This window comes from Homalodisca vitripennis, chromosome 2, assembly GCF_021130785.1.
Source record: "Homalodisca vitripennis isolate AUS2020 chromosome 2, UT_GWSS_2.1, whole genome shotgun sequence".
Lineage (NCBI taxonomy): Eukaryota > Metazoa > Arthropoda > Insecta > Hemiptera > Cicadellidae > Homalodisca > Homalodisca vitripennis.
This window is the reverse complement of record NC_060208.1, coordinates 132477767-132499117: the sequence shown is the minus strand read 5'-3', so window position 1 is coordinate 132499117 and position 21351 is coordinate 132477767. Positions and strand designations below refer to the sequence as shown.

At 30.0% G+C, this 21351-nt stretch overlaps 2 protein-coding genes across 4 annotated transcripts in view; one reads left to right on the top strand and one right to left on the bottom strand.

Annotated features, from left to right (window-relative positions):
• The window catches only part of LOC124354747 (COBW domain-containing protein 1-like), a 225382-nt gene that overhangs the window by 123791 nt on the left and 80240 nt on the right, over positions 1 to 21351 (bottom strand). The window lies entirely within an intron of this gene.
• Positions 1071 to 18572, top strand: LOC124354749 (retinol-binding protein pinta-like). Of its 3 annotated transcripts, none has more exons than XM_046805423.1 (8): positions 1071 to 1178; positions 3581 to 3730; positions 9070 to 9238; positions 9412 to 9552; positions 12837 to 13098; positions 15573 to 15683; positions 17369 to 17474; positions 18017 to 18572. In XM_046805423.1, the coding sequence occupies exons 2-8, from the start codon at positions 3592 to 3594 to the stop codon at positions 18169 to 18171; spliced, it is 1083 nt and encodes a 360-aa protein (XP_046661379.1). In that variant the 5' UTR covers positions 1071 to 1178; positions 3581 to 3591; the 3' UTR covers positions 18172 to 18572. The 3 variants fall into 3 exon arrangements, with proteins under 3 accessions (XP_046661379.1, XP_046661378.1, XP_046661380.1); XM_046805422.1 differs by lacking the exon at positions 1071 to 1178 and adding an exon at positions 3154 to 3306; XM_046805424.1 differs by lacking the exons at positions 1071 to 1178; positions 9412 to 9552 and adding an exon at positions 3155 to 3306.

Here is a 21351-nt window from a genome sequence, read left to right as displayed (position 1 = left end):
ACTTTTATGCTTACTTATTTTTTTAATATCTTTTCGGTTTCCAAATTTTGGCAACCATTTAAAGTTTGAAAAAGGATCGGTTTTATCTAAATTATGATATAGAACAAAATAGAACAATATTAAAATGAGAAAAGAGTACAGAGGAAAAGAGGTGTGTGTGTGTGTGTGTGTGTGTGTGTGTGTGTGTGTGTGCGTGTGTGCGTGTGTGCGTGTGTGCGTGTGTGCGTGTGTGCGTGTGTGCGTGTGTGCGTGTGTGCGTGTGTGCGTGTGTGCGTGGGTGCGTGGGTGCGTGGGTGCGTGCGTGCGTGCGTGGGTGCGTGCGTGCGTGCGTGCGTGCGTGCGTGCGTGCGTGCGTGCGTGCGTGCGTGCGTGCGTGCGTGCGTGCGTGCGTGCGTGCGTGCGTGCGTGGTGCACGTGCGTGTAAAACAGTAGTATATTTGCATGATTTTTTATACGTCATAAGATTTCAAAAATAAATACAAAATGTTTTAAATATAGAATAATATTTAAACATTATAAGTGGATAGTTCACAAAAATAATTTTTGATTGATAACAACAAAATCTAGTCTATGTTTTTAGACAAATTTATATGCGTATAATGATTTTTGTCATGTAAGGATGAAAGATGATGGAGTTTCGAAACACTGTATTAGAAAATGATACAAGTATATTAACTTGCAAACCTTCAGTCATTATACCATGAGTGTTGAACAGATTATCTTTATAAACTAATCACATATCTCCAGTCTGATACTTCGTAATGAAAGTCACCTGTGAAATTTTCATTTTTTCTGACTACATGGCGGAAGGGGTATTTTTAATATTCAAAAAGTCTTGTATGAATACATAAGTATAATTTTCCACTAGTTTGATAAAAATCCACATTTACCAGTCTGTTAAATCACATATTACATTAATACTGTCTTTGATCTAATTCTGGGTTTAAGAATGGTTTATCAATAACGAGAGTATACTTATTTTAACCACACATTTCCATAGCACAATCACTATATTTCAATTTTAGTATTAGAATTGGTAAAGATTACAAACAGACCACCAATCAGTCGAGAGCAGATCTCATATCGCAATTGTACCTTGTCTACTCTTCAATGATAAGTCACTAGACAAAGTGACAGTGGTGAGTATCTGCTTATCACACACACTGTGTCCGACACATGTAAGTTTACTATAATTTTATTTTCTTAAGTTAAAACTATTTAACTGTTTATATATTAATTTCAAATCCGAACAAATTAAAACCAGTTTATTAAGTTAATAAAAGAACATTTGGGAAAATGTATTATTTTGTTTTATTCATCATTGTTTATACTGGAATTAATTTTGTTGTCAATGATTAAAGTTATAAAGAAATATTTTAAACTTAAATAAGTACATCAAAATCAATTTTTGTAATAACACAATATGTGAAAACTGCTCATAAAATCTATCTAGATTTCCGATCTACTGAAGCAAAGATGAAGGTAAAGGCTGCATCGAATCATTATAACTAAACAGCTGATATGAAGTTGGTTAATGGATTGAGACTGAAACACATTTAATGTTTTAGTAATCAGCTGTTTTAAACCTAATAAAAATACTCTCATGACATTAATATTGGAACTTCAGAAGTCGTTGAGTATTTTAGTTGTATGCATTTAAAATCCACAAATGCTCATCTAGAGTGTAAGAGCGATATACAGTTTGGATTGATGCCGAATGTGGGTAGAAAATAGTAGTTTTAGTTACCTAATATTGCCATACAAAAATCAAGAAATCCAATAATAATAATAATATACATAGATAAGAATCTTTCTTATGATACAACTAAATATTATTTAAATAAATATTTTTGTGTAAAGACATAAATGACTTTGTGCAAACTTAATTAGAATCATTTACTTATTTCATACTGTAATATAATACATTGCAGAAGCTTTAAACAACTGTTCTTCTGACACCTTGTTTCAAAATAATATGATGTGTTGTTATTTTGTATATTTTTTCGAATTATTCAATAGTTGCCCTGAAAAATATCATTTTAAACAAATTTTATTAATATAACATTTACCAGTTTTTTTGTAATAATTCAAATATTAAATCATACATTAAATGATATTTTAAATTAAATTTTAAATCACCTAAGGTAAAAAAAGGATACATTTTTCATTATAAATAATTGTGCAGGTTTTTTTTTGTAATAATATAATTTTTTTATTTAAATGGTTAACATTTATTTTTATTGTAAGTACTTTTATGTTCAAAATTAAAACATCATTTATTATAACTTCATCATGCTGCTTTATATTACCCTTTAGTATTGCAGTGATAAAATAATGCTAATAAAATAACTTTTTTTTAAGCTCCAACGTGAAAAAACTGCTACTGTAATAACTTATTTGTATTTTGGACACAGTTTAATATTTTAAATATAATTCACTGCCTTAGAGAATGAACCCACGATAAAAGGGAGTTACTTTGTAAAGTAAAAAGTAAAAAAAAAGTAAAGTAAACTTACTTTACTTAAAAGTAAGTTTACTTTTTTTAGTTACTTTGTCATCTTAATTTGAGAAAAACTTTAAATTTCATAGTTTCATATTCAATTTTATAATATCATAGAGATATATACTACAAAAATATATAACTACAATGTAATACAAGCCAAGATATAGTTGTGTTGAGAAATGGACTTGCTAAATATAAGCAAAAGTATTATTTGACTACAGATTTTGTAAATAAACTGTATGACAAAAACTTTTTCATCCCCATTATTTCCCATTTCCAACTGAAGTACAGTCCTCACATTTAGTGATCCAGGGGTTTCACATTTTTAATGTACCTTAAATTCGAACAGTCACTGGTATACTTTCCTGTTTAATGTTTACTAGTTGTCCTAACAACAATAGTTAGCAGCAAACTATAAAAATATTGCTTAAAAATTAAACAAAAATACTCCTTATTTAATCCAGATAAGATTTATTGAAAAAAACTGAATGCAAATATATTTGTAAGAACAAATCATTTTTAGAAAAACATTTTGAAAACTTAAAAAAATATTCGTCTAGATTTATTTGAAAAACACCGAGAGTTTACGGACTATTTTAAAAGCTATAATAGAGACATAATAATATCATTAAAATTAGTAATATCACGAGTACTTAAAATATAACACTTGACAGAAGTATTGGTTGATAACATTAACTGTGATACGTGTTTGTGTACGTCAAGACTCTATCTTATATAGTCTTTCATACATTATGTAATATTTCAAATCAGTTGAATAATTATAGGTGCATTTGCGCCATAAGGTTGGTAAAAATATAACTAAAGCTAACAAATAAAACTACTAATTCGATTAGCTGAAATGTTTAAAGACAGAACAGTAATGCCTAATCATAGGCATAACTATTTATACTGAAAATAATTATTATATGTTTAAAATTATTATTGTTTTAGAATGCTTTTTGTGTGCAGTTTTGTAATAGTGATTTTCTGATATTATTATTATTTTACAAAGTTTCAGTAGAAGCATGCAATAAATGCATGATAGACGTGTTATCCTATAACTTGTATTAATTTTAGATTTCACAATAATGTCCCTTGCACCAGTCACAGAGGAACAGCGAAGATGTATAGAAGCAGACATAAATTATGATGAGGATCAAATGAAGAAAAAAATTATTCAAGTAAAAGATTGGATGAAACAACAACCACACCTACCACAAGTTCCAGGTGAATCTACAATTTTATTCTAGTGAATAGTTTTATTAACAATTCATTATAATCTTCATATATCAATTGAAATCGTTGATAGAATTTTCAGAAACTATTTTCACATGATTTCCAGAGCAAAATACCACCCTTCAATTTTTAATAACAATGTAAATAGCAATTAAACTGGTGAATCAATCTTTTCCATTCATTCTAAAACCGCTTACTCATCTAATAAATGTGTCTCTTATTTCTGGCCAGTTTCCAATTGAACTTAAGGGGAGCACGAGGGCAAAAATTGAAAAAAAAAAGATTTATTTTTTTTATTAAATTCTACAACTTATAACGAGTAATTTGATGTACAACACATTATATAAAAACGTTTTAAAGTGTACATAATTAATTTTTGAAATCATTTGTGCAGTGCTTAAATACGCAAGATATACTCAGTACTTGGGAGATGGCGATTCCAAAGGTTTCATCGCTGTCCAAGAATTGGAACCATATGGTCCTGATCATAAAATATCTAAACTGGAATGTCTGGGACATCCAGAAAAAAATGGGCACAAGATTGAGAAGACTAAAATCAGAAAAGAAACGTATTATTTTGTCTGACGGTAAAGGCTTAGGTGACAAGAATAGGCTATCTCAAGCTGTCATTGATGAACTCCAGGCCTACTATGGTTTAGCAATAAGAAGGAACACAGACAGTCTCGACAACATGGTGAAAGACATTTGGGCTTTGTACTTCCACAAGATTTCAAGTGACAATGACCCACACCACGGTTTGTGTCCGAAAGGCGAGACAAGTTGGTGCGGATTATAAAAGGCAAATACTAAAGGTGAGACTTACAGCCACAAAAATAGTAATCATGTGGCTGTAATGGAATTTATAAAACCAGTTTTTAAAAGTCTATCTGACAAAGAACTGTTGCCGAAATGTTTACACGGCAAGACACAAAATCCAAACGAAAGTGTGAATGCGGTTATTTGGTCTAGGCTACCCAAAACAGGCTTTGTTGGACTGAAAACACTACAATTCGGAATATATGATACTGTGCCAGTGTTCAATAGTGGTAATGTAACTAAACGCAAGTTGTTCCAAAAACTAGAGATAAACATTGGAAAGTTTACTGTTCTTAGCATGAAACAAATGGACCAACACCGCATCAAAGCATCAGAGCGTAACTCTTCAGATTTCAAAAAGCAAGCGAGGCAAAGGAAAAGACAAATGAAGAGAAAGCTGGAAGATAAGGAAGAAGATCCTGATGACCCAAGCTATGGAGCTGGCCTGTTTTAGATACTTTAAACTAAATTTTTGCTTACAATTTTATGTATTCATCATTTTTTGCCGTTTCCCGAAAAACAGGTTTTTTAAACTTTGAACGCAGATTCCTCAGGAACTACTCCATTTATTTCAACCAAATTTTTACCACAATTCACCAACATACTAATGCACACTTTAACACAAGGAAATATAGATATCTCTAACAGTTCAAAAGAAAAAAAAATTAAATATTTTTTTTAATTCAAAAAAATGTATTGTAATATTAAAAAATAAAAAAAAAATATTAATTCATATTCTTTTAAATCCATGTGTTAAAGTGTACTTTAACATGTCTAGAATACCTGGTAAAAATTTGGTTCAATTATCTTTAATGGTGTCTGAGAAGGCTGTGCTCAAAATATGCAAAATTAACATGGGAAAGATACAACACTCGTGCTCCCCTTAAGGGTGCTAAGGTAATTCCTATTTTATAAAAAAGGAAATCCGAACGATCCATCATGTTTTAGACCAGTGTTCCTTTTGCCAGTTTTTTTCTAAAGTTTTTGAAAAGGTTGTGTACATTCAACTTATGAACTACTTAGAAATCAATAACTTGTTGCATAATCAACAACATGGTTTTAGGAAGGGTAAATCAACGATTACTGCAGGCATTGAATTTATTAGATCAATAATTGATACTATTGATAAAGGTGAAAAAGTAGTTGGAATTTTCTTAGATCTCTCTCGAATTTTTGACAGCGTGTATCATCCAGAATTAATATTATCTCTTAATAATTTACGAATCCAAAATAAAGAACTGTCATGGTTCAGATCATATTTAACAGAGCAAAAGCAATATGTTGAAGTAGAGCACACATCTCCACAATTAGAATCAAGTAAATACCGTTACATTAGGAAATTCAATGTGCAAATCTGCAATACAAACCATAAATTATGGAGTACCACAAGGGTCAATTTTGGGTCCTTTACTGTTTCTGTGTTACATGAATGGAATACCCAAAATAGTCCCTCAAAATTGTTATATTTGTCAGTTTGTGGATGATACTAATATTACAGTATCTGGTAGTTCATAAGAAGACATTGAAATATCTATTTCAACATCATAATAAATCGTAATATATTTCACATCAGCATAAATTTAGTAAAACAATATTTAGATGGCAAAAAATTACTTTTAAATTACACCAAATCGAATTTTATTTCTTTTTCTACAAGACAAACCAGAACCAAAATTAATATTGGCATCAATGTGAACGAAGACAAAGTAAGCCAAGTTGAATACATCAAATTTTTAGGATTTTAATTGATGAAAACCTTTTCTGGAATAAACATGTTGACCATATTATTCATAAAATGTCTTCCAGTATTTATGCACTGAGACAATTGTAAAGGGTTTGTAGCTTACAAACTTCACGATCCGTATATTTTTCTCTAGTACATTCACACTTATCATATGGAATAAAGCATGTATGGACTGACTCTGTTAAAAAATTATTTACAGAAAATGGAATTTTAACAGTATACAGTTTATATATTTATGAAAAAGTTCTTTATGCGAAACAAGAAGGAAAAATCACTCCAATTCTAGTTAGTCATCAATACAACACAAGGCATAACAGAAATGTCCCACAACATAATCTTGAATTTTTCAAAAAAAAAACTGATTTTATGGGACATAAGTTCTTTAAAAACTTACCAAGAGAGGTAAGTAAAGAACTAAACTTTAAAAAAATGAAAATGAAACGAAAATCTTACCTGCTGAAACTAGCACTGTATTCATTTGAGGAATTTTTGGAAAGAAGGTAAATTGGGAGGTAACTATTTTATATATATATATAATTAATTTAATGGTATTTTAACGGCAAATTTGTGTTTTTATTTGACAGTATTCTTATTATGAAAGTAATATTACTTGACACTATTCTTGTATATGATGAATAAAGACTTTTTGAATCTTGAATACATGTACTGATTACCACTGCAATTATTAAGATACTGCGACGAAACCTGGTGTGATGGCTATACTTACATGTTTCTTATAATATTTCAGGACCCAGTAGAAGTTAGTAAAACTTTCTAGATGAAGGTATTTAACTCAGTTAAATTTAGTCTAAATTTTATAGATGAAGAATTTTATAATTGTATGAAAAATTTTTATCTTTGTAATAGATGATATAAACCACAAATACAAAACAATGCTATAAGCTTTAAGCAGACTAAATCAATGTTTGTACTTACGTTTTCAACTCCTCTTAAGTTTTCAAGATGTCAGCCATTTCAAAAACATACAGTGTTGTTGAGTAAATTTTAAAAGTTTTATAGTTTGTGTATTATTTTTAATTACTTTCGGTCTTGTACATTGTCACGCCCCACCAATGTGTATGATGGCAGGTATATAAAGCATCAAACTGCTAACAGAATTTTGGACATTTTTCATTGTATTTTTATGTTACAATAATTGAAACACTATTTTTCAAGGAACAGATTCTATTCTTTTCTGCAGGTGCCAAAAAACTTAAGATAATGTTGAATATACACACAAAAATAGTAAACAACAAATAAATAAGAATGAATTTGTTAAAGTCAAACTTGGCAACAGACTATGTTGTACTTAAAAAACCGAGCAATTACCTGAAAGTTCAGAACATCAGAAAAAGCACAAACCATAACACAGTGCATTACACTGCACTATATATATTGCATACACCAGAGAACATATAGAAAGATAGGAGATCGCCATACCACGTGTCTTATGGCTTCACTTCCTGAGTACAGATAGACATATCTAGAAAAAAATATAGACAATATAGATAGACAACCAGCAGACAAAAGTGAAACTGTGTCAGACTACTGATAGGCTTCAATGTCAATCAGCCAAAATTCATGGTTGGACATGCATCATCATAGACCTCATCCTTGTTTATGTAGAAATAAAATATATAAATTTAAATGCAAAATGAATGTTATATACAGGGTGTCCCACGAAGAGATTTAAACGTTTGATTTTATATTACTTGCCCATTTATATAACAAACATTTTCAAACTCTACACAATTCATTAAATAGGTTTTAAAAATATTTTGTGAAAATTTCAGCTCTTTAGCAATTGTTGAAACAGTGTGTTTCTGATGAAGGGTTCTGGGAACTCGAAAATTAAAACAATGAACACTGGTTTTTCTGTTTTGTTTAAACTTTAAACTACTTGAAACACAAGTAGTTTAAAGTCTAGTTATATATTGTTTAAAACTGTATGAGTATAGAAGACTAGCTTCTGCAATAGCACTTGTATTAAGATTATTAATTGAGATCTCTTTACATTATTAATAAATAATACAACCAAATGTCCAAGCTTGAAATAATATCTCATACTATAGCATAAATAGTATATGACCTGTGTATATACTGATTTATGATATATAAAGATTGAGGCAACACTTTACTATAAATACTTGTTTTATTTGAAAATTACTTCTAAGTTTTTAAATCATAACATTTATTATTGTTTTACTGTGAATACATTGATTTGAGATATCTTGTACCATCTATCTTTAAAATAGGCCTATAAATTAAAACTGAAAACTGAGCTTAAATCTTATTTACATGACATTACTAAATGACCAACCTAGAATGTGAATAAGTATGGTGTTCTGTTTGGTTTAGCTGTGCCATGTATTTCTTTCAAAAAACAATTTTATAAATAAATAATATAAATTGCCTGTTTAGACCTGTGATGTTTGGATGTTACTTTGGCTCAAGTTCATCCACTCAGGAGTTCCATTTCTCTGGTAGACAATATATTTCTTGTAATAAATCAAACTTAATAGTATAACTAGGTATGTCTGTGATGATTAAAGACTCGTTAGAAATTTAAATTACACGTTTTGAATGGAATGGAAATATCAAACACCACCTCTTGAGACCATGAATTTAACTAGGTAAAATACTTGAAAAAGGTAAGTAACCTTACATAAGGCCACCTTTTAATGACAATCATTTGATCAGATGAAATTAAGAAGAACAAATATGCGTTTTATATATTTACTGTCAATGAAATACATATATATTTTTTCAGACACCATTGCGGAGAAAAAGATACGCTCCTGTCTGCTCGGAACAAAACTGAGTACGGAAATAACTAAGCACAAAATAGACACATTTTATTCGATGAGACAACAGCTTCCAGAAATATTTTTGAACAGAGATCCAACACAAAAAGACATCAGGGAAAGTGTTGATGTAATGTATGTATATTTAAAGCCCTTAAACTAGGCTTGAATAGTATGATTAGTTTGCAAAGAAATTTATACATGACTTCTCAGTAGATTTCCTAAAGTATACATTAAATGAGATAAACATTTGTTTTTAGTAAGAGGATACAATTTTCCAATTTAAACTTATAATTGTGTATAAGTAGGAACCATTGGGGGTGGACACCAAACCAAGATGGCGGACACTCGATAACAACAGTGAAAGTCCTTCAACATATTGTGAATTTTTTAGTATGTAAAACAACTAAATACTTACTAACTACTCACCATTATTACACCAAACAACTGTAAGTATAACGTAATTATAAAAATAGGGAAGAATTAAGTGTCCAATCAAGAATTCAAACAACCAAACATAATACCAACTAAATACTGACCTACTTTGACAGACAGCAACTACTTATTCATATAAACATATTTTCTCGTCCTATTTTAAGAATAAGACACTGCAACAGTACACCTTTTACATTAGTAAATAAAAAATAATTAAGAGAAGGATAGATAACCACTTTTGTGACATTACTCTACAACTTCCAACTCATAGCTAGTAGTGACGCAAGATTTAAGACGTAGCAGTGCTCTACAACTCAACACCTGCTACCTGACTAAAAGTGTGTCACTCTGACTGGGAGTGTTGACCGGCAGTTGCTGACACCACAGCTAGACATCTGACAAATGCACAGGCCCACTGACTCGACTACATTGTCATACATCAGCACTGTTAACCTTTTTAATATTCTGCATAACTCGACATCTACAATCTATTTCATTATTGGACCAGAGAAACCACAAAAATCTCCATTCAATACTATCAAACATTTTTTATTTTATTATTGAACCAGAAAACTCAGATAAATCTCCAATAAATAAAGGTTTACTGTTTCATTTCATCTTAAGTACTGCCAAATCATGCCAACCAAATATCCCTGTGACTCCTGTACCATCGGGGTGAAATATTCAGGCATAAAATGTACAAGTACTTGTGGAATGTGGTATCATGCAGGTAGTCTAAATATATCTAAAAAAAACCTTAAAAAATTACAAAAAAAGGAAGTGAAAATCTGGATTTGCAAAGGGTGTGAAAAGGATTTACAGGAAATTTTCTGTCATTCACATACAAATTTATAAAATGTCTGTATCGATAATAACTCTTTAATTGCTAACCAATTACTAGCTGGATTGGAACTAAGTTTGGCTGAGAATAATTTTGAAAACGAGGAAGATCAGTTCTGCAACAGTATTGCTTACAGAAAATACATTTCTTAAACAAGAAATTCTAGACTTGAAGCCAAATTACAAAGCATGGTGGTAAAAGTAGAAGAAATGGAAAAAATGAAGGGAAGCTTTTAGGGGAAATTGAAATTTTCTTACAAACAAATAATGGGCTGCAAGCCCAAATTGATAAAAAAAAACAAATATATTCAGAGACTCAAAATATCTTTGAATGGCATGGCATGAAAGTGAGTCAAATAATATTGAGAGTCACCTCACTCAAATAAAAAATTTAGAAAATACAGTAACTCTATTTCAAACTAAAATAAAAATTCAGGACTCCAGTGTATTATATTGCATGACAAAGTTACCATGACAGATGAATCTATAATACCTTTTACTAATCGGCTGAAACAGACTAACACAGTGAATCTTGACTTTGAGGAAGTGACAATAACTTTTAAAAGTTCAGAAACTCAAATAAGAAATACAGAATTACAATTATACAATTTAGGGCACATTCCCCAGATTCCCTTGACACCTCTTCTACTTGATATTTCCGATCTGAAAACGCAACAGGACAAACTTGAACTGAAATTTGAAACTCTCAGAAATCAAATAAACATTAAAACAGATTAAACCTATTCAATTGCACCAAGAAAAAGATCTCTGAAAAGAAGTAAATTTACAAAGCATAAACAAAATTATTTTAGTGTTTCCCTACACGCATCTAAAGCAAGAAAACCTTCAACAGACTTGCCAAGCTGTGTTCTAGCCACAAGAGAACAACTGGAACTAATCCAGGACAACATACCGAGAACAGAGTTGATGTCAATTCCTGTTAAAGGAAAACACACAGACTTAAATAAAAACAATTCTAGCCAACAGTCAAATTTTCATACTTTCAAAGTTCATTATGGGTCCCCAATCACTACCAAAAAATTAGAAGAATTTGAAACATTGGATGATTGTTTAATTAAAAATATTGAGGAAGTCCAAAAAAATCTGTTCATTCTTGGTTAATAAAAATTGTCTTCCTACCTTCCCATCAGACAATAAGCACCTTGTAACAATGAAAACTAAGCCTTTAGACAATATTTTTTATGGATTGTCAAAAGGTAATCCTGTTATTTATGCTGACGATACAATTCTTTTTTCCAGAAGTATATCAATAAAGTAACTCAAAATTAAAATGTTTATTTCAGTCAGCTTGGCCCAGCAATATTTCGAAAATAATGACCCAGTTGAAGGTAAAACAATACAACTGACACTCAGAAGACACAAGCATGATATTTATGGAACTTGGACTTGAACAAGTGCATTCAACAAAACATCTGGGAATCACCTTAAGTTAAGCTCAACTCTGCTATTTTTGCTCTCAAAAGAGTGAAATCCATTAGTACTCCCTAAGGCAAAAATGATGGTTTATCATGCACTTTTTGAGTCATGTATTAAGTATGGTATAGTCCTATGGGGTAACAGTTCTTGTGAAAATCTGCAAAGAATCATGGTTCCACAGAAGAAAGCTCTGAGAATCATAGCTAACTCACTGCCATATGACAGCTGCAGAGACACAAGAATCTTAATAAACTGAATATTACATCCCTGTACTTGATGTGATTTCACTTGCCAGCAATTTTGACTTACCAAAAAATAAAGATTTTCATGGGCGGCCTACACGACATGCAGAAGACTTCATTATTCCATCTCACAGAACTGCCCTGTTTGAAAAGAAACCCTTAATATGCAGGGGCAAAGCTCCTACTTCCTACACATAATGTTAAGGTGCTGAAGACAATGCTGCGAAAATGGTTTGTAGAGAGATCAATTTACACAATGAACAAGTATTTGGCTCACTGCTCAGCTTGAAGGACTATCAAACATTGTTTGTGCTCATGTTTTTTGTACATTAATTATTGAAATGTTTATTGATGCCGACTCTGTACTCTATGTTCAAGAATAAAGCCTCCTGATTACGATTCTGGAAATGAAAATTTGACATTGAAAAAGTAGAAGACAGATGCTGAATTAGATATTAACTGCTGATAATTGAACAGTGGAATTTCTTGTCATAAATAAATATCAGTTTTCTGATATTCTTTCAGTATTTACTTACTACTACCTTCAGTTCAGCTTTGTATCCAGAGAATACAATTTTAGTTCCTTACTAAACAAACTAAAAGGATTTCACTTATTGCTTCTACAAAATAGTATATTAAATGTATTATTAATCAAAAGTTAATCTAATTTAGCCTAACAGATCTTTGATTAGTCTATGACAAGGCCAATGAGCTTATTATGAAGATGTTGCCAATACTTATGATAGATGATACTAAAATAAATACTCAATCTGTTGCAGCCGTTTTTTCCCCAGTGCAGAGTTGACACCTGATGGTGTCCGGGTGTGCATCATGTCGTTCAACGGAGAGAAGGGCAAGAAATTTGTGACGAAAGATCTGAAGGCTTTGTACAGACGAATCTTGGCAATCACTGATGCAAGAATACAGCAAGACGAGATTTGCAGAGGAGACTACCTGGTTATTGACTGTAAAGGCTTTTACTCCTCTCACTTGACAGAGCTACCATGGACGCTTATACTGAAATTTGCTTCCCTCACCCAAGTATGTACTTTATTGTATTTACTACGTGCAGACATAATATTATTATGCATAATGTACGTAAATGTTGCAAAATTTAAGCAGTCTCAAAAACTTCTCAGCGCCAAATCATTTTGTTTATATTTTTAAAAAAATCTAATTTAAGTCTGCCTTTTCCAAATTTGTCAAGTGCAAACTACTTATAGAATACTTAAATATATAAAATTAGCAGACAACTAAGTCAACTCTGTTAAAGTTAGGCCACGTACAATTTGTTCATTGCCATATGATTAGTTTTTAATTTTTGTGTATGCTTAACCTTATGCCTTAAGGCTTTGACACCTTAGAAAGGAAACAGATTCCAATTCTCAAAGTATAGAGCTCTATTTCTGTAACATAAACTCTGACAAATGTCTATAAACCAGTCATCCTTTCAAATCTTACTTGTTGGATCTTATCTTCATTTAAAACAAAACTATCATTTTTGTAATGTAGTATTGCCATGTTTAATGCTGAATAAAAAAATCAAGAATCTCAGGGAGCTACTCGTATTTACTAGGGAGGTTTACACTGTATGCCTCTACACAACATACAGTATATTCAAACCCTTAAATAAGTTATGTAAATATGACAATATGTTAAATGTAAACACTTTAATGATAATTTTCAACAATTAATATTTTAAACAGAACTAAATAACAATAATTTTAGATAAATAATTTAATAAATCATACCTGTGCACGCATTCGACAAATCTTGTAAAATTGAAGATAAACAATGTCTGAACAATTGACATCCTGTCATTGTTCTCCTTAAATAATAAAACAGTGTGATTTGAAACAAGCTACTATGAAGGTCCCTGACTTCACATGCAATCCTGCTCTGAACAATCAAAGAAAATTACCATTCTTATCAACATGATAAACTTAAAAAACAAAAAACTGATAGCAAATTACCAAACACAAACAATTTCTTATACTAAATACTCCCAAACATGATCTTAAAATGTCACAACATACTCTTTAAGGGTTTAAAATAAGGAATTTGTGCACATTTAACAACTAGTGTTTTGTCAATGAATTTTTCTGAACATTCTAAACACTCCTGAGATTATTGATAGTCACTTAAAGCTATTTCAATCTCCTGATCCATTTTAGATTTAAGATTAAAGAACAGTGTTATTGGAACCTGAAGTCGTAGAGTGAAACAGTTTTTATAAGATTCTAATTATCCTCCACCATCCCATGATAATGTACTGATGATTTCAGTAATAATTGAATCATTTTAGGCCAGTTTGGAAGAATCCTTAAGCCAAAGACAATATCAATTAATGAAATAATGCACGGTGGGGTTCTGTGCAATTTAGGAATGGAAGTAAGCTTATCGTAGATATATATTATGTTAGTGTCCATGATTGACAGCTTTAAATGACAAAGCAAAATTGCTAATGACTCTTATTTTAGGCTCTGTATGTAGGTAAGTACTTTTGATTTAAAAAAATTGTATTTTCTATGCCATGGTTGAGTTTGCCATTTTGCCACAATCAAGACAATATATAAAAAAGGTTATAGTTATAGCCATTGTAGTTTAATCCGGTCTAATGTAATTCTAGTGACAATTTTGAGTTTGTCATGTTTCCCCGATCAAAACAATACATGTACGAGCACAAACACACAGCCTATAAATGTCTGAGAAGCCTACTTCTTACAACAAACACCTCAGTTGGGTTTTATAAAAGGCTTTATATCTGTAGCATAAGCTAAATAGTAACACTATCTTTAACCCCTGCATTACACTACTGAAATCAACTTTGATCATAAAGCGTCTTACTTCAGCTCTTTTAATTTACTTTTCATATAAGAATTTTCAAGTTACATAGTTCAAGTTTGGCTCTTTGTTGCGATAAAGAAAATGTATAACTTTCGTACTACTTAAAAGTTACTGTGGTCAAAAACAGCCAGTTCCAGCTGATTAAAATCACTTCCAGTCTAATTTATTTACTTGATCTATAAAATATATACATATGTTGGTTTTCAAGACCTAATTAGGTCACAAAGCGTATACTACCAGCACTTGTAATCTACCTCCGGTCTAAAACATTCCAATTGTTACAGTAGTTTCCTTTTTTGTCCCATTGAGGAAAGTATATTGTACAACTAAAAAGTTACTACGGTCAATATGAGTCTGTTCCGGTAATTTAAATTCATTAAAAAAATTTTAAAATCATAAATTTAAACTTGAAGAATGTTTCAACATTTTCAAATAAAAAAGTTGTACACTTCATGTTTAAACTTGTTTTGCATTATAACTGTTTATTCTAAAACAGCACACACTAAAAACAAATAAAACTCTTAGTATGTACAAATTCAACTCTAAGTTACAACATCAATAAACTGCATTACAGTTTTGCTTTTGAATGTCTAAATGGTAATTTTGATATTACACAATAAAGGTATTGAGTAAAAATAAAAACTTCATAACAAATATCTTTTTTACAGGAAGGATTGCCAGTGCGAGTGAAAGGAATTTTTGCCATAAATGCTCCAGGATATGTGGAAGCTGCCTCAAACATCTTAAAACCTGTATTTAGAAGAAAGATACAAAACAGAGTGAGTAAAATATTTCACATAATGTTCTTTTTTTATCATTTTTAGTTCTTTTATTTAACACTTTGACGATTGAGTGGTATATAAACTTTGTGAGAGAATATTATATAACACTGAACATGAGAGTAAATGTGTAATTTTTTTCTCATTTTACAACCAATATAAAAAAGTTACTATCGCTAGAAATAAATAAATAAGAACTAAAATAAAACCACGTTTTTATAAACATTAAAGCATTCAGTTCTATTTAAATTTTATAATGGTTTTAATGAGAATACTATTAACATAAGGGGAAACACTATGTATTTCTGCGATCAAAAATTCAAGAGTTCAATTTACAGAGAGACAAATGACCAACTTTACTCAATGGGTCTAGACTGCCATATCAAGTTCATGGAGTGTCAGAACCAGTGTTAAACACGTATTTTGTACTAGACAAAGGAGTGGAAAAATTATAAATATTGAGAAGATGTATTCTCAGAGGATCTTTGTCGATATTACTGCTTGGTAAAATTACACACAGTAGCAAGAAAGCATCATGTACCATATTTAGACACATAGTTGAAAATGTAATCAATTATATTAAAACCGCAAACAATGTTTACATAGAGTTCTATACGTTTAACATATGGCTTGTCGTACATGAAAGAATATGTTTCTATTACGTGCAAGACCTCTAAGGGTTAACTTTTGTTGCTTTCAGAAAGCACTTATCTTTTTATTCACGGAAGGTGAAATGGAGCTGAACTCAACATTCGAATTGCATCAACCCTTTCCACCATAGCTGCGTCAGAATCATAGCTATTGCATCGTAGTGCGCTCAACAGTGCACCTGATGAAATAATGAGCATATCTCTCCATCCATGTTACTTTTTTGTAGTCTAGATGTCTCTGATGTTGAAATAATGTAAAGTTTTTTTAGGGTTCTTTATTGCCAACTTTTTTTGGATCCCATTAGATAGCCGTAGATTCTACAACCAGCAGTCAAGTCTATGACAGCATCAGATTTCACTATGCACTGAGCGGAAAGTGAAATGGATATCTTTATATCATATATCATATATAAAGATATCAGATACTATTATGGGTGTGTAACCTACTAAAATTGTATAGGTTTATGTTTCAATAAAAAACTTTTCATAAGACTGAAAAACAGCTGGATAGTTGAAAAGAAGACAAAGAAAGAAAACTGTTGGATATTATTTACAAAATTGCCTATTTTAATAATATTACATGTTTACAACGTAGCTTTGCACCATAAGACTTTAAGACCCTATAACTTTGAATTTTAAGGAACTAATTTAAGAAAATTCGCCAAAATAGTAATACTTAGCTATAACACTCTCAACATCAGGTTATGATTTGACTGCATTAAAAATATGGCATTTGACGTTTTTTCCAGATTTATAAACATAATCAGTGCCTAATTACCTGGGTCTCAGAGAACCTTAAATTTAACATGTAACAGAAACTATTAAAAAAAATTAAAAACAGTAAATAAATCAGAATGGACTTAAATATTTAAAGCAATCAAACAAATAGTTGATATTGAATTATATCTTTCACTTATCTTTCTTTCTATGCAAAAAATATAAAAACCAATATCACATGTTAGGGTGTTAATTTTAATACTAAACCATCACTAAATGATATTTTAACTTCCATTGTATATTTGTTTTGATTTACAGATTCAAATTTTTCATGGAGATCACAAAAACCTCTACAAGTACATCCCAAAAAGAATACTTCCATCAGATTTTGGTGGTGATGCACCATCTGTTGAAGAATCAAGTAGTAAGTGTATTAACAAAATGCTACATTATCAATAATATGCATAATTATAAAAAATAGATTGATTAGAATAAACATAATAAATATTTTTTCTTCACTCAAGCTTTATTCCCATTATAGCACTGGTTTGATATAATTTTGAAGGAAAATTTTAGTTTAAAACACATATTCTCAAAAATACTTCTCTGATCCAGTAAAACATAAAACTTATTTAATCAAAATGTACAAAAGCTTTTTAAGGAAGAACTTGAGGTATTCTTTGTATAATACTCCATGTCCTCTTCCACCCAGTTCCTCCTTTCATATTGGCATGTTTTTTTCTATACTTCCTCTAATATCCATAACTTTACCACACTCCTGGCAGTACTTATCCAAAATAGTAATAATTTAACTACTGTTCCTTTAGCTTGATTTAAGAGACACAATACATTATTAATACAATCAACTATGAATCAAAGCATAACAATGTTTGTGAACATAATATTATAAAACTATATATGCCACTTTCTTTATTCTTTTTTAAATGATATCTGTAAATGTTGCAGGAGAATGGCAGAAAACCATAGAATCGATGTACGACTTTCTCATTGAGGATGAAAAAAGAATCACTGATGAATCTAAACGGCCAACAGAATCTCGAAATGATTGTGGACAGATATTTGGTGTTAATGGAACCTTCAACAAATTAACAATTGACTAAAATTAAGACTAGCTCAAACTTGAAATAATTGCTGCCTTTTTATGCAAATTTTTAACCTTGCTTGACCTCTGTTATAAACCTTTGTTTTAAAAATTATTAAAGATAAGAATGAGAATGAATTCTTTTAAATATTAGTTCTCCACTTAAAATTAGAATTGTAATAATATAAAGTTTAAGCTGTTAATAAATATGTTTGTTTAAATGAGCTAGACCAAGATAACATTTTCCTTCTGATGTTCATGTTTAACTGCATTTAATTAGGCACTGGCTCTGCATACAAAATGTTTATAGAAAATATAAGTTTTGATGACACCATAGATGTAAAGGTTGTCAAGATCCGCTAATACTCAGTTTATTTATACATTTTGTAATTTGTGAAATAAAAACATAAAGACAAGGAATTCTGTTAGCAGTTATATTTTTTTACCATTGGTACTGTTATGAAAACCAGTTTTAATATGTGATAGAAATAACTCAAAAATTTGGCTTGAGAAATTAATTCTGAAACAAGTGGTAATCTATTCTAAAGTGCAGTAGTATACTGTGTACAATCATTAGAACTACTTTGTAACATTCCTAATAACATATTTAATTAATTAATTATTAGGCTATGACACATCATAGTACTCAATTGTTGAATATTGAGATGTATAATCAAGTTCCTGTTTGCTCCTAGATCCCATGTATTGTTCCACTAGTGAATGACATCTAGTACAAAATTATCGAAGAATCCAAAAAAATATTAATTTTTATTGACTATGGAAATTTGATCTTTAATGACAATTAGGAAGATGTGACAGAATTATAGCCCCGTGTACTGCCTGCATCTGGTCATAAGATTTGGGCTAAGTTTAAAAATTGGTAAAAATATTTTTTTAATGAAAATCAAAAACCAATTTCCAAGAAATTTGACTGTACAATAAAACCTTTGATAACATAAAAACCACTAAATCTTCATAAATAAATTCAACTACTAAAGCGGACCATACACTACACAAGCATTGCCCATTGTGGAAGCATAACGTGCCAAAAATTTACAAAACATGGACATGTATGAATAATAAAATGTCATGCACATTGGTTTTTTTGGCACATGTTCCAAGACACAACATATTAAAATAAAAGTAAGTGTCTGGACAAATTCTTTGTCACAGAGACACATATCTTTGCTAAAGAGAGAACAACACTTGAGACTAGATTTGAATCTTCTCCAATAAGTAAGTAAATGTTTCGTCATCACGAGTAGGTAATTTTATATAATGGTTTGAATTGATTTTTCTCAATTCCCACAATAATCTTGTGTCACACTTCTGTCTCTGCTTCAACCAATATTAATCCAACTCTTCCATTTTCCTTCCCCTCCTTGTGTTTTGTATTTACCAGTACAAGTGATAGCACTTGTTTTTACATTAGGGCCATTTGTTTACCAACAATAATTGGTTTACTACTTTACTATAAAAACTTGAAAAACAAGTCTCCATCAGGATTGAAAATTACACTTAATCTCTAGTGTATGAAGGACAAATATTACTCTCAACCTGGTAACCATACTTTAATAAAGATCTGAATTAAAAATGCTATATTTTTAAATGTGTGGCCTTACAAAGGTAGGTCAATTATAATTAAGATAGATTTACAATTAATGAATTATTTATTTAGTATTGAATTCAAGTAAATTAATTAAATTTTTATATTACTAATCATATAGCATTTTAATTTAGATTTCCAGTTAACTTATGTTTTATTTAATAATAGTAACTTTTAAATGACTTCTCATTTTATATTTATGATTATCCATTAACATTTATGTACATTATCACCCACTTTAGAACAATATAAATTAGGATAAATTAATTTAATGAGTGGTTTGTCAATATTTAAATCACACTGACAATTTATTAGGTACTTTTCACCTAATAACTTAGTTGAAAGAAGTGGACTTTGCTTCTACCAAAATAATGTAAATTAACTACTGTAGTTGCACTATTTAAATTTTCAATTTAAAATCCATCTCACTCATGGCATAACATTGCAGTAGGCCTTATTATCAACAAACAAATTAACTAAAGGATCTGAACAACTCTGTTATAAATATTTCCTCCTTCTTTATTAAAGATTATTCAAAAATGTATCAATAATAAATATGCAATTTTTATTTTTATTTTGGACCTCATCCCTTTTAATTGTCTTTCTTTTTCATTAAAAGTGTTGAGCACTACAATCCTAATAGACTTCAACTGCCATAGATACTGTTTCTTTTTCGCCCTGACAATAATTTAAAGAAAGTACAGAAGAAAGTGATGCCTTGGTGGAATCCTTACAGTGTCTTACTTAATAATAAGAACAACAGATCCCTTTTGATTTACATCACCGAAAAAGTTTAGTTTTACAAATTGAAATATCAACTTTTATTTCAGGCAGTAATTACTTTTCACATTTTTATCTCCAAGAAAAACGTTTTGTCTGTAATTATTGAACAGTACATACAATAAGAGACATTATCCCTCAATAACACCACAGACCTATTGTTTCAGTGATCTGGTTTTCATTTTAAACATCAATCACGTATTTTATATTTTTTGTACCTCCAGGAATATTAATAACTACACAGTCAATAATAACTTGAGTTAATTTTGATTTATATGAAAAATAACTAACCAAAAATATCAACAACTGAAAAAACATAAAGTGTTTATACTTTTGAAAATAATCCTTTAAACCTTTCAAATGCTAATTCCTCATTGTATTTAAATTACAACTTGCTCTAACCTGAACTAATAGTAAACTTAAAAAATATAGTAAATTCTTTGTTATTGCATTTAACCCCTTTAATACAACAATTTTTGTAATTTTTTATGGTACATACTTTGGAATGACTACTTTTTTCTGAATTGTGTACTGAAGAAGGCGAAGATGAAAATAGAAATAATGCAAATGTTTTATAAATATACTATGAGTACATATTAAAAAAGATATAGATATAATTTTATCCTATGATTCAAAGTATAATTATCTACAATATAACAATATTTAATATTAGCATGATTAGTTTTAAAATTAAATAAAATTGTACTTTATTTTGTTTACTATAAGTACTAAAAATACTTACTTTATTACTTAGTTGTTTTCTTTAATACTTACTTATTTTCTAAACAGTACAAAATTTTATGTTAATTGGTT

What these genes read in the sequence shown, in the direction of transcription:
- LOC124354749 (XM_046805423.1), top strand. Translation starts at nt 3,592, where the DNA reads ATGTCCCTTGCACCAGTCACAGAGGAACAGCGAAGATGTATAGAAGCA. An exon ending in AGGGAAAGTGTTGATGTAAT is followed by an intron (nt 9,239 to 9,411) that starts GTATGTATATTT and finishes GTGTATAAGTAG; the next exon opens with GAACCATTGGGGGTGGACAC. An exon ending in CATTATTACACCAAACAACT is followed by an intron (nt 9,553 to 12,836) that starts GTAAGTATAACG and finishes AATCTGTTGCAG; the next exon opens with CCGTTTTTTCCCCAGTGCAG.